Source organism: Gobio gobio (assembly GCF_949357685.1).
Source record: "Gobio gobio genome assembly, chromosome: 14".
Lineage (NCBI taxonomy): Eukaryota > Metazoa > Chordata > Actinopteri > Cypriniformes > Gobionidae > Gobio > Gobio gobio.
In genome coordinates this window covers 19,186,356-19,200,325 of record NC_137107.1, presented here as the reverse complement: position 1 = coordinate 19,200,325, position 13,970 = coordinate 19,186,356, and the positions used below count along the sequence as shown (strand labels likewise).

General features: G+C 44.3%; 1 protein-coding gene across 1 annotated transcript in view; it reads right to left on the bottom strand.

Annotated features, from left to right (window-relative positions):
• Positions 1 to 2,011, bottom strand: part of clint1b (clathrin interactor 1b) — a 61,947-nt gene extending 59,936 nt beyond the window's left edge. The window contains exon 1 of the mRNA XM_079835972.1: positions 1,809 to 2,011. Within this exon, the coding sequence (XP_079692098.1) occupies positions 1,809 to 1,849 (41 nt within the window). The 5' untranslated portion in view covers positions 1,850 to 2,011. The remainder of the gene's footprint in view (positions 1 to 1,808) is intronic.
• Positions 2,012 to 13,970: the final 11,959 nt, after the last annotated feature.

Below are 13,970 nucleotides of genomic sequence, written 5' to 3'. Positions count from 1 at the left end.
TGATTAAATGGTGTATATCTAAAATGTATAAGAAAATGACAAAAAAAACAAAAAAAACATACCACTGAAACATCCTAAAAAATCCGTACTTGCAAAGTCCATGCATTAAATCCGTTCAGCGCGATCCTCTTGTTTGTTAACATTCTTAAATTGGAACCATTGAATTGATGCCATCCTCAATATTTACATCTGAGAGGAGCCCAAGGTTATGGTAAGGGGCATGACATTTCCCGAACACGCTACACACTGGGCCAGCTAACCAATCACAGCACATTTCATATTTCATAAACTTCTTCATCGAAACAGGAAATAAACGCTGTGTTCGGGCCACGGGGCCAGACTAGGAAGAGAGGTGCTGTAATAATGTACAATATGTGAAAAATAATGTGTTTTTTTAACAAATCAAGCATGAAAGCATATTCTAGTACACCCTAAAAACAAAATCATAAAAGAGCATAATATGACCCTTTAATAAAAACAGTATGAAACTTTAAGATACAGCTGTTGGTTGATCTTTGGATGATATGATGAGGTTACCAGCAGATAAATAGAAATGTATGTTTAGTCATTTAGGAAACATTTACACCAGTGTTTTGAGATTATCACATTGGTAGCTGTTTTACAGAGTAAGTAAAGCATCTGTTTGCTGGTTGGTCAAGCAACAGGATGCTTTATATATAACTTATTGTTGGCAACTTTATATTATGTCATGCTGACAAACCATTTCTGTCCATCATCTAGTTTCAGTTGTGACCAGGAATAAAACACATACCAATGCTTTTTAACTAACCTTTTTGAGAAAAGCCACAGTTTGTTTCATTTGGGCTTTCCAAGAAATGCAATACACTGCTCACTTAGTTGGGCAAAAATCTACAATAAATAGATCACGTTTCGTTTCAAAATAAAAACTAATATTGAGGCTTCTCATAAATTTGCACCACAACGTGTGGCCATCGCTTGCAAAATAAATCATCTCAAGGATTGAATAGAAACTCGTTCATTTTCAGGTGAAGACCGAGCACTGGTGGGTCTAAACAAGGCCCTCAGGTACCACTAAGGTCATTCGGCGGGGTATTTTAGGGTTGACAGCTGAATCGTCAAGTTTGTTATTACCAACGTGTGTGTTGTGATGTTAAGGCAATACCGTTATCCATTCCCTCATATGAATATAGCATAGTGCCTTTAGCTAAGCTAATAGGCTAATTAGCTAGCATGTATAACGGGCCTGTGAACCGTCTAACTGTATGACATTTAAACAACACAAACTGCAACATTACACACACAAACAAAACATACATGACAGGATGAGAAATACCGTTCAAGCTAATTTGCTGCTGACAAAAGATATGTTTTAGCGATTTAACACTGTTGGCAATAGAACTGTAACAGATAAGAAGAACATATAAAAGATTAGTGGGCTGTCTAACATTACGTTACCTAGTCAATATTTTGAGAGCATTATATAAAAGTAAAATGCGCCTATTGTGCCCCAAAATGATGCAAGCTCCTGTCATGCCCAAAGATGCTACCTAAGTAGGCAGCTCACAAGGGTTTAAAACACAGCCCAGAGAAAAAATATAAATACGCGTGGAAAAAGTATAGGTTTAATAGAAGTGCACGCATGATCGGGAAAGGGTTATAAATAGGTTTAAAATAGTGAAATAAGAGAGATCATACTATTATATTAACCGTGAGGTGCTCATGATCAGCTGAGGGGTGTGACGTCACGGGATCCGCACCTTCATAAGTAACGGGCCTCTGCATCGACACACACGCTCTTTAGAAAGCAAAAGCCCGGGCATACTCACGCTTTATCCACCAACTCCCTGACTTTCCACATATTCAACATCTCGGCGCTTTAGCAGGGGCTCTCCGCCTCAATATCGCGTCGTCCAGTCCGCACTAAAACACAGGTGGACTCGGATATCTGTTACCGATAATAACAGAATCCCTCAGCCCCTTCCGCCTCTCCAGCGCTAATCTACACCGCACAGTGGATCGGCCCGTTACTACGGTGACGCGTATTGTGCGTCAAGAGGGAGCGGACGCGGGCATGACGTCGTAGGCGGTCATCATGGGAAATGTAGTTTTTCGAGAAAAGTAACGAGCCGAGAACAATGCAAAGCGCTCGATTAGTAGCCTAAATCATGGAGGTCATGAAACGCAGTTTTAGATTTGTATACTGTTTCTCGAAGTTAGTTTATACATTTTGCAAAAACAGAACAGGTGTAGGCCTATTGTTTATTTCTTAATGGTTATCCAAACCATTTTAAAGGCATTTTTGCTCTGAATGACTTCTCAGTTTGTACAAAGTTATGAGAAGTTATAAAGCGGACTAACCAGATTAGTGGCTACACTTTATAGGGCTAATCCAACTGAATTATAGGCTATAATTGCATATTTAATTTTTATTTCTATATCGTTCTTGTTATGCTGGCCTAAATTTTGAGCTGTACCTTAAAACATATCGCCTATTTGTCAGAAGACAGAAAGATGTACATTTTTCTTTCATTCATCAGTGTTTGTATTAGAAATCCTAGACTGAGCTATATGGTTATGAATTATTTATCATTGTCAAATAAATACAAGGTTTCTCCACGTTAGAATACATTAAATGTCTTTCTAAGTCAACAATACCATGTAATTATATACACGCAATAATACCTTTTCAATGTCAAATCATACCATTTTGCCAATACACTGTTGACAAACTCAAACATCAAAAAGAAAAGAAGATTAATAATAGTCACAAGCAGCAGCCATTGGGGTCCAAGCACCAATGGCCCATGTGAATGATTAGTGATCCAATAGAAAGTATGTGGTTTTATAGCAAAGTCCATATTGAAACTTCACTGAAAGATAGCGTTTGATCAAAATATGTGTGGTGTGGATTCATATTCAACATTTAAATTTAGATGAAATGCATGGACAGGACTTTTACATTTTTTGTTAATATTTGCAGCTCAAAACTTTATTTATCTGAAGCATTTATCTCATGGCCCTTTACATTTTTATAATGTATATATCTACTGTTTATGTATTGCTTTCTAACCTTATGCTTGCTGTTTAACACATGTAACAAGTGTTTATTTTATTATTCATACCACAACAAAAAATAATTGTCTTTATAGAATTAAAAATATATATATTATTGTGGGAAAAAACAAACATAAAATGGTCTCTTCCTTTTAAAGGGTTAGTTCACCCAAAAATGAAAATTCTGTCATTAATTACTCACCCTCATGTCGTTGGACACCCGTAAGACCTACATTCATATTCGGAACACAAATTAAGATATTTTAGTTGAAAGCTGATGGCTGAGAAAGGCTTCAGACAGACCTCCATTGGCATTCAGTACATTGACACTTCCAAGATCCATGAAAGGCACTTAAAACATCGTTACAAAGTCTATCTCACCACAGTGGCTCTACAATAAGTTTACGATGCGACGACAATAGTTTTTGTGCACAAAAAAAAATCAAAATAACACCTTTAACCAACTTGTTCTTGTCTTCTGTGTGTGCCTCCACGACGGATGCGCGAGAATATGACGCAGATCCGGCGTTCGGACATATGACCCAGAAGCGATTTGTTTACGAGCAGAGGAAGACTCGCGTGTCTAAGCTGTTGGATTCTACATTGATCGTGCTTTAGGTCTCGGCGTAGTTCTCAAAATGGGGTTAAAGTGTGTATTTCATGGATTCCCGAACGCCGGCGCTACGTCATATTCTCGCGCATGCGTCGTGGAGGCACACACGGAAGTCGAGAACAAGTTGGTTAAAGGTGTTATTTTGATTTTTTTTTGCGCACAAAAACTATTGTCGTCGCATCGTAAACTTATTGTAGAGCCACTGTGGTGAGATAGACTTTGTAACGATGTTTTAAGTGCCTTTCATGGATCTTGGAAGTGTCAATGTACTGAATGCCAATGGAGGCCTGTCTGAAGCCTTTCTCAGCCATCAGCTTTCAACTAAAATATCTTCATTTGTGTTCCGAATATGAACGGAGGTCTTACGGGTGTCGAACGAAATGAGGGTGAGTAATTAATGACAGAATTTTCATTTTTGGGTGAACTAACCCTTTAAGTGCACAGCAGCAGTATTTTAAATCATGTTTAAATCATCATCATGTTTTTTTGTCAAAAAAAAGTTAAACAAACATTTGATGATCTATAAGCATTTAACAGATTTCTATTTACACTAATTATATAAAACTACACTGTCAGTACACCATATTATACAAATTATCTATTTCCATTCAAAGGGATGAAAACTGATAGAAAAACATTAGGCTTAACGTTCCTTATCTTTTGGCTTCCTCTAGTGGACATCATTAATATCACATCCTTTATCTTTCAGTTGAAATGGCTGAATTTACTGTTAGCCTCCCAAGCATCATAAATTCATGAATCTAGGCTTTTTTGCTCAGAATGACTTCTCAGTATGTACAAAATTATGAGAAGTTATAAGACATATAGACATAAAATTGTGTTGGATGGAGGCAGGTTGGTGACGAAGTCTAAGGTGAGATCATGGTCGAAGGAATAGTTGGAGCTTACCTTCCAGTAGGTTTTAGGGCTGGGCGATATGACCAAAATCTCAAATCATGATGTAAGTCATCTCATATCCTGATAACGATATATATACAGTGAGGAAAATAAGTATTTGAACACCCTGCTATTTTGCAAGTTCTCCCACTTAGAAATCATGGAGGGGTCTGAAATTGTCATCGTAGGTGCATGTCCACTGTGAGAGACATGATCTAAAAAAAAAAAATCCAGAAATCACAATGTATGATTTTTAAACTATTTATTTGTATGATACAGCTGCAAATAAGCATTTGAACACCTGTCTATCAGCTAGAATTCTGACCCTCAAAGACCTGTTAGTCTGCCTTTAAAATGTCCACCTCCACTCCATTTATTATCCTAAATTAGATGCACCTGTTTGAGGTCGTTAGCTGCATAAAGACACCTGTCCACCCCATACAATCAGTAAGAATCCAGCTACCAACATGGCCAAGACCAAAGAGCTGTCCAAAGACACTAGAGACAAAATTGCACACCTCCACAAGGCTGGAAAGGGCTACGGGGAAATTGCCAAGCAGCTTGGTGAAAAAAGGTCCACTGTTGGAGCAATCATTAGAAAATGGAAGAAGCTAAACATGACTGTCAGTCTCCCTCGGACTGGGGCTCCATGCAAGATCTCACCTCGTGGGGTCTCAATGATCCTTAGAAAGGTGAGAAATCAGCCCAGAACTACACGGGAGGAGCTGGTCAATGACCTGAAAAGAGCTGGGACCACCGTTTCCAAGGTTACTGTTGGTAATACACTAAGACGTCATGGTGTGAAATCATGCATGGCACGGAAGGTTCCCCTGCTTAAACCAGCACATGTCCAGGCCCGTCTTAAGTTTGCCAATGACCATTTGGATGATCATGGGAGAAAGTCATGTGGTCAGATGAGACCAAAATAGAACTTTTTGGTCATAATTCCACTAAACGTGTTTGGTGGAAGAAGAATGATGAGTACCATCCCAAGAACACCATCCCTACTGTGAAGCATGGGGGTGGTAGCATCATGCTTTGGGGGTGTTTTTCTGCACATGGGACAGGGCGACTGCACTGTATTAAGGAGAGGATGACCGGGGCCATGTATTGCGAGATTTTGGGGAATAACCTCCTTCCCTCAGTTAGAGCATTGAAGATGGGTCGAGGCTGGGTCTTCCAACATTACAATGACCCGAAGCACACAGCCAGGATAACCAAGGAGTGGCTCTGTAAGAAGCATATCAAGGTTCTGGCGTGGCCCAGCCAGTCTCCAGACCTAAACCCAATAGAGAATCTTTGGAGGGCGCTCCACTCCGTGTTTCTCAGCGACAGGCCAGAAATCTGACTGATCTAGAGAAGATCTGTGTGGAGGAGTGGGCCAAAATCCCTCCTGCAGTGTGTGCAAACCTGGTGAAAAACTACAGGAAACGTTTGACCTCTGTAATTGCAAACAAAGGCTACTGTAAAAAATATTAACATTGATTTTCTCAGGTATTCAAATACTTATTTGCAGCTGTATCATACAAATAAATAGTTAAAAAATCATACATTGTGATTTCTGGATTTTTTTTTAGATTATGTCTCTCACAGTGGACATGCACCTACGATGACAATTTCAGACCCCTCCATGATTTCTAAGTGGGAGAACTTGCAAAATAGCAGGATGTTCAAATACTTATTTTCCTCACTGTATATATATATATATATATAATCACGATATAGTACCTTTTCTGTAAATTCAATCAATTAATAGATCACATGGAAAGGACTATTTCTTTTTGTACATTTTAAAGTATGTACTCTAAAATGTACTCATTCATATGTGATTATTTTTCTCCCTTTGTTTAGAGTGTTTGTCATTGAATCATTCATTTAAAAGATCTATTCACAAATGCTGATTCATCCAATAACGAAACGTGATGAATGAGATATTGACTCCATTCAAATTATTGGACATTATTGAGTGCACTCATTCAATCCCACATTGCATCGCAATAACGAGTGTACAGCCGATGTGCACTCAACTGCTGTCCGACTTCACGCACTCGTATTTATTTACTTCTTCAAGTGAACTATATTAGTGGACTAGCGTAGTGAATGAGAGTTTAGGGGGCGATTTCAGATTCTGCCCGAGTCAACAAATGCAGACAGCGTCCTCACGAAGGTTTGTCAATTGTATGTGTTTAAAGGGGTGGTTGATTGCCCCTTTTTACAAGATGTAAAATAAGTCTCTGATGTCTCTGAGTGTATATGTGAAGTTCTCAAAATACCCCAAAGATCATTTTTTTATATTAAAATGATCACTTTTTGAGGGTTGCAAAAACATACCGTTTTTGTGTGTCCCTTTAAATGCAAACGAGCTGCTGCTCACAGGGCAGAGCTTCAAGAACTCCAGGCCCCGTTTACACGTACATGATTATTTTGAAAAACTGAGACATTTCCCTTCGTTTGCGGCCTTCTTTTACACACAAACGGAGAATTTGCCTCTGAAAACAAGTCTTTCTAAAAACTCCGGCCAGAGATTTTGAAAATCTTCGTTTGCACGTTTGTATGTAAACTGAGACAAACGGGTGTTTAGGCTGCCAGCGTCACAATATGCGCCAGAGCTCGCACCAACGTCAAAAGTGCGACCTATGTTTACATGTGATCATGGAAGCGTTCAGAGTAGCAGTCGCATTTATGTTGGTGCAAACTCTTCTCATGTGTTTGCATTTGCAAATACAGCTACTCCATTTTGTTGAGGAGCAGAGACGAATGAGTGCTTGGAGGTCAGCAATTTTGCAACAACTTCTCCCTCCAACACGAAGAACCAGTCCGCGTCACCACCAGCGCCGCCGGTTTTGGGTCCGACCTGGGCAAACTGCTGCCTGGTGGGAGAACTTCGAAAATGAAGTGGTTGTCCCGGATGAGTGGCGTGAACATTTTATTTTCTGGATTCTGATTGGCTTACATGGGCTTGAGCTTCTCGTTACACCGCCACCTACAGGTTTGGCATGCTCTTGACGGCATATATACACAGGTACGTGTAAATGAACACTTTTCTGAAAACTGACATGTGTGCACAAGCACACGGAGAGGTTGAAATGTCCGTTTATGAAAATAGCCGCCCACGTGTAAACGTAGCCCCAGTTAGCAGCTCTGATTACCTCATGCAGACAGGCAATGGAACTGTTCAGCCTTTTATGTTCAAACTGGAGTGGGACAATGATGGGGAGACTCAAGAAGACGTGACAACATGTAGAATGCAACAAGATGTTCCTGAATCGTTAGTTGATGAATTTATGTAGCTGATGTGGAGTTAACTATCTTCAAGTCATTGATTAGCATATTCTGTCATGATAATCTCACCCCCTTTGTTGTGTGTTCCCGGGGTCATGATTTATGTAAATTTCAGGGTTAGTGATGTCACTAGTGATGAGCCATGTCATGTCTCTGACAACACACAAGCCCTGAAGCCAGATCACTTTCACTTGCTTCTTCACTAAACTGTGTCAATTCTATGTGTTTTTTTAGTAGGGCTGTCTAAAGATTAATCATGATTAATCGCATCCAAAAATAAAGTTTGTGTTTACATAATATATGTGTGTGTACTCTGTTAATTATTATTTATATATAAATACACACACATTCATGTATATATTTAAGAAATATTTGCATGTATATACTGTATATACATTTATATAATCTATAATATATATAAATATAAATGTTTTATATATAAAAATATAATTTTTTTCTTATATATATACATGCTTGTGTGTGTATTTATATATAAATAATAATTAACAGAGTACACACACATATATTATGTAAACACAAACTTTTATTTTGGATGCGATTAATCACGATTAATCTTTTGACAGCCCTAGTTTTAAGGCTTGCCAGATTGGACATTCAACCGATTTTAGACCATCGGATGTGTATCATGACTAGGGGTGTGCACGAATATTCCAATATTCGATCTGTAATTAATATTCGAAAAATAAAAATACTATTCGAATTTTACTATATTGCTTTGCTGGCCGTAAATGCAGTGAATCCATGATAAATCCACTAAAACTCTCAGTTATAACTAAATCCACTGGGTGGCGCTGTGGAGTGTGTTAAATTGAGTGGATTTGATCACATTATGTCGTCTGCCTCGCAATGTTTGGAATTACTTGGATGAAAATTGAAAAAGAGCTTACAAAATGGAGTTACTTTCAATAAAAAGGAATTAATGAAACTGAGTTATCATATTATCACGACCACAATGAGAAATCACATGAAATCCAAACACCAGGCGAATGAGAAAAGGCAGCTGTCCATCACTGCATTCACGAGTGCAGGTAAGCACAGAGCGAGATAACGTACTCGGTTACTTAACGTAACCTCGGTTCCCTGAGATAAGGGAAGGAGTACTGCGTCTTTAAGACGCTATGGGGATAGGTTCTCCTATTCTCGAATACTGAAGCATTTATAAAATCACGCAGTGCTACTGCACAGTCAAAACGGAGTCGAGACTACTCGCGCGCTATTGGCTGGCCAGTGGCAACTGCATGAACCAATGGCAGAACAGCGTATCTGAGCGAGCCTATGGGCGCTAAGCCCGAGACGCTGAACACAGAAGCCCGCGAACTGAGCGTAAAAGCCCGCGAAGGGCGCCCTTAAAATACGCTGTAATGCCCCAAAAACGTCAGGTTAATTCGACTGAAGCGAAGGTCACCCGTTGTTTTAGCGCCATTGCACGGCAGTCTACGCAGTACTCCTTCCCTTATCTCAGGGAACCGAGGTTACGTTAAGTAACCGAGTACGTTCCCTTTCGAACGGTCAGTTCGTACTGCGTCTTTAAGACGCTATGGGGGCCTATTTAATCCCGCCGTGCTATGAAGCGCAATGGTATGTACTCCCTCAGTTTGAGCACTATAAGGGGGCCCAAGACTAGAGTTATTGACATGTCATGATATATATTTATATATATATATCTCCCTTTTCATACTGGGCTCATAGAGGCCAGCAATTTAAGGGGAAAAATTTAAGTTATGCATTGAGCATATGAAGACCCAGATGCTTAACTAATAAGGACGGGTTACCCGTTAATACTTATTATTATACAGCAAGGATCTGTGCCTGCAGTGCAGGGACTTCTAGGCTGTAGAATCTGGTAAAAGTAGATGGTGAGGACCAGCCTGCCGATCTACAGATGTCACCAATAGACACTCCACTAGACCACGCCCAGGAGGAGGCCATGCCTCTAGTGGAGTGAGCTTTGACACCTATGGGACATTGAAGGCCCATAGTATCGTATGCTAGCGCTATTGCGTCAACTAGCCATCTGGCTAGACTTTGCTTGGTGACCGGCAGTCCCTTAGTGCGGCCACCAAAGCTTACAAAGAGCTGCTCCGACTGCCTAAAGTGGGAGGACCGCTCAATATATGCTCTGAGCGCCCTAACAGGGCAGAGCAGGTGTAACTGTCTCTCATCCTCGGAGGGTGGAAGAGCAGAAAGAGTGATTACCTGTGCTTTGAACGGTGTTGAAAGCACTTTAGGCACATAGCCATGTCTTGGTTTGAGTATGACTTTAGAATCACCTGGGCCAAATTCTAGACATGATGCGTTCACGGAGAGCGCTTGAATGTCACCAACACGCTTAACTGATGCCAATGCTAATAGCAGGGCGGTTTTCAGTGAAAGCGGTTTTAGTTCAGCCGTCTGCATTGGCTCGAAGGGAGGTCCTTTTAGTGCTCGTAGGACCAAAGAAAGATCCCAGGATGGCACCGTAGGAGGGCGAGGAGGGTTAAGCCTCCTAGCTCCCTTTAAGAATTTTATGACCATGTCGTGTCTGCCTACTGATTGGCCAGCTATAGGCATATGAGATGCGGCAATGGCTGCCGTGTAGACTTTGAGTGTGGATGGAGTGCGTCCTGCATCCAACATCTCTTGTAGAAAAACAAGTATCTGTGATATCTCACATGACACTGGGTTATGGTTCCTGGCTGAACACCAGTCAGAAAACACTGACCATTTAAGGGCATAGAGACGTCTAGTAGACGGGGCTCTAGCTTCACCGATAGTGTTCAGGACACTCACTGGGAGGTTCTCGAGCTCCCCTTGAGGGGCCAAACATGTAGCGCCCATAGTTTGGGACGGGGGTGCCATATTGTCCCGTTCGCCTGAGATAGGAGATCTTTTCTCAGCGGGACTGGCCAAGGGGATGCTGATAGCAGCTGAATCAGCTCGGGAAACCAGTGGTGGGTTCGCCAGAGTGGAGCCACTAGCAGGACTGTGTGCCCGCATTCCCTGATTCTTTTTAAGACCTGGGGAATAAGCGGTACTGGTGGAAAAGCATAAAGCAGGCAGCTGGGCCATTCGTGGGCCAGCGCATCCTTGCTCTTTGAAAAATAAATTGGGCAATGACAGTTGTCTTCGGAGGCGAAGAGGTCGACCTCTGCCCTCTCGAAAACATTCCATATCATTTGAACCGTTTGGGGATGAAGGGACCATTCCCCCGGGGACACGAGGCCCCTGGAGAGCATGTCTGCTCCCTGGTTCAGTCTGCCCGGCACGTGCACTGCTCTTAGCGAATGCATTCTGTCTTTTGCCCATAGGAGGAGATGTCTGACCTGTTGGTTGAGCCATCTCGACCTGAGCCCGCCTTGGCGATTTACGTAGGAGACCACTGTCGTGTTGTCCGTACGGACTAGGACGTGATGACCCAAAAGACGTGGTGAGAAAGTCTCGAGGGCTAGCACCACTGCCAGCATTTCTAGGCAGTTTATGTGCAACCGTGACTCCGCGTTCGACCATGAGCCGAAGGCAGGTTCGCCCTCGCACAGAGCACCCCAACCCGTGTTGGAGGCATCTGTGGTGACCACCATCCGTCTGGAAACTGTTCCCAAGCTCACCCCTGACTCGTAGAGGCGGGGATTCGACCACGGGGCCAAGGCTTTGACACAGCCGCGGCCCACTTTGATCCAAAGCTGGCCTGAATGCCACGCTTGGGGAGGAACCCGTGATTTCAGCCAGTACTGCAGGGGGCGCATTTGCATCATACCCAGCGGAAGTACTGGAGAAGCTGATGCCATAAGGCCTAGCATTCTCTGAAAAATTCTCAGGGGTCTGTTGGTTCCTGTTTTGAACGAGTGTGCAAGCTGCTGTGTAGTCAGCGCACGTTCGTTTGACAGCCACGCCCTCATTTGGGCTGAGTCTAAAATCGTTCCCAGAAAAGAGATCCTCTGTCTGGGAAGCAACGAGCTCTTGGCTGTATTTATTCTGAGACCCAGGCATTCTAGATGGCTGAGTAGCACAGATTTGTGAGATTGTAGCTCTTCCTCCGACTGGGCCAGTATGAGCCAGTCGTCGAGGTAGTTCAGAATGCGCATTCCCATTTGTCTTAAAGGGGAGAGAGCTGCATCCATACACTTTGTGAAAGTGCGGGGTGCTAGAGACAGGCCAAATGGCAGGACTGTGTACTGGTAGGCCTTCCCGTCGAACGCGAATCTCAGAAATGGTCTGTGACGTGGGATAATTTGGATATGAAAGTAGGCATCTTTCAGATCTACTGAGAAAAACCAATCCATCGGGCGGATTTGCGCAATGATTTGTTTTAATGTCAGCATTCTGAACGGCCGTTTGATAAGAGCCTTGTTCAGATGTCTGAGGTCTAAGATGGGCCTGAGGCCGCCATCTTTCTTGGGAACCAGGAAGTAACGGCTGTAAAACCCTGACTCGCTTTGAGCTGCAGGCACCGCCTCTATAGCTCCTTTCATCAATAGGCTTTCCACTTCGGTTTTGAGGACGTGGGTTACGTTGCTCTTCACTGAAGTGTAAGTTATGCCCGCGAATCGCGGTGGTTTGCGAGCAAATTGGAGCGAATAGCCTAGTTGAATTGTTTCTATAACCCACTGTGACACACCAGGGATTGCTTTCCAAGCCTCTGCCCAGTTGCACAGGGGTTTTATAGTGTCGAACGGCGGCGCGTTTTGCCGCGCGCCGACCGTCGTGTGGTGCGGAAGAGAAAGAAGACTCATTTGTTGAACATTCAAGTTCTTTATTGAACACGCAATAACAGCGGCAGAGTGCAGTGGAGCGCGCGCAAGCGCGGGCTCGCTGCTCACATTTTTTATAAACACAATATGTTTCTCCCGGGCCGGAACAAAAACGGGCCGCGGGGAGAGAATTCGGAGTCTTTTGGGGGGCGGACCAACTTGGGCGGAGCTCACCCCTCCTCTCTTCCTGAGCAGCCGGTCAGGACTGCTTCCTGTGATCAGGGTCCAGCGTGATCTTAGGTCTGGGGCCCTGACGCTTCGGTGGGAAACGCTTTGCCTGGTGATGACGCTGACGTTGACGTTGGTCATAAGGTGGGCGGGGCTGCACGGGAGCGAGCGCGGGTGTGGTCGCGGTCGCAGATCTGCGCTGCGGTTGCTGCTGCTGGTACGGAGCTCTCGGCCGAGTTGAAGAGGCGGCGCTGGCTCTTTTAGGCAGAAAATGGCTCATCGCCTGGGACGCTTTCTGCGCCGTGGTGAAACGTTCCGCGAAACCGTCCACCGCGGGACCGAACAGACCATTCGGAGAAATGGGAGCGTCGAGGAAGGCAGTTTTATCGGCCTCCTTGATCTCCGTGAGGTTTAACCACAAGTGCCGCTCTAACACCACGAGACTAGCCATCGACCTGCCGATGGCCTGGGCGGTGGCCTTCGTAGCTCGAAGGGCCAGATCTGTGGCGCTTCGGAGGTCACGAAACACCTCCTGGTCTGGACCGGACTCGTCCATAGCCCGAAGGAGCTTCGCCTGGAATACCTGCAGGACCGCCATCGTGTGGAGAGCGGAGCCTGCGTGGCCGGCGGAAGCATAGGCCCTATTCGCCAAGGCCGCCGTGGTACGGCAGGGCTTCGAAGGGTGCGCGATTTTGGGCTTCCAGCCTATCGCGGAGGGCGGGCAGAGGTGTGCAGCCACCGACTCCTCGAGCGGTGGGAGTTTCTCATAGCCCTTCTCGACTGCGCCGTCAATGGTGGAGAGCGCGTGCGAGGTGGATGGGCGGAGGCGAGCGGAGTAGGGAGCGCGCCATGACTTCGCCAGCTCCTGGTGCACCTCAGGGAAAAATGGGGCCGCTCTCTGCCGAGGGGCCTGCTGGCGCCCCGGGAGGTACCATTCATCGAGACGGCTAGGTGTGGGCTCTTCAGGGGCTGCCCAATCCAGGCCCAGCTCGCCAACGGCCTTATGGAGGACACGGATGAGCTCGGTGTCCGCACCAGCCTTAGCCGCGTCATTCCGCTGCTGAGATGTCGAGGGGGTGGGGTCGCCAACGGAGCCCGACCATTCCTCGGCATCGGAGGCGACGAGGGACACGGAGCCGTCGTGTGGATCGTCCTCATCATTGCCGCCGAATGAGACCAGGTCCTCGGCGTCGAGCGGAGGAAGCAGGTCTAAACGAGAGAACGTT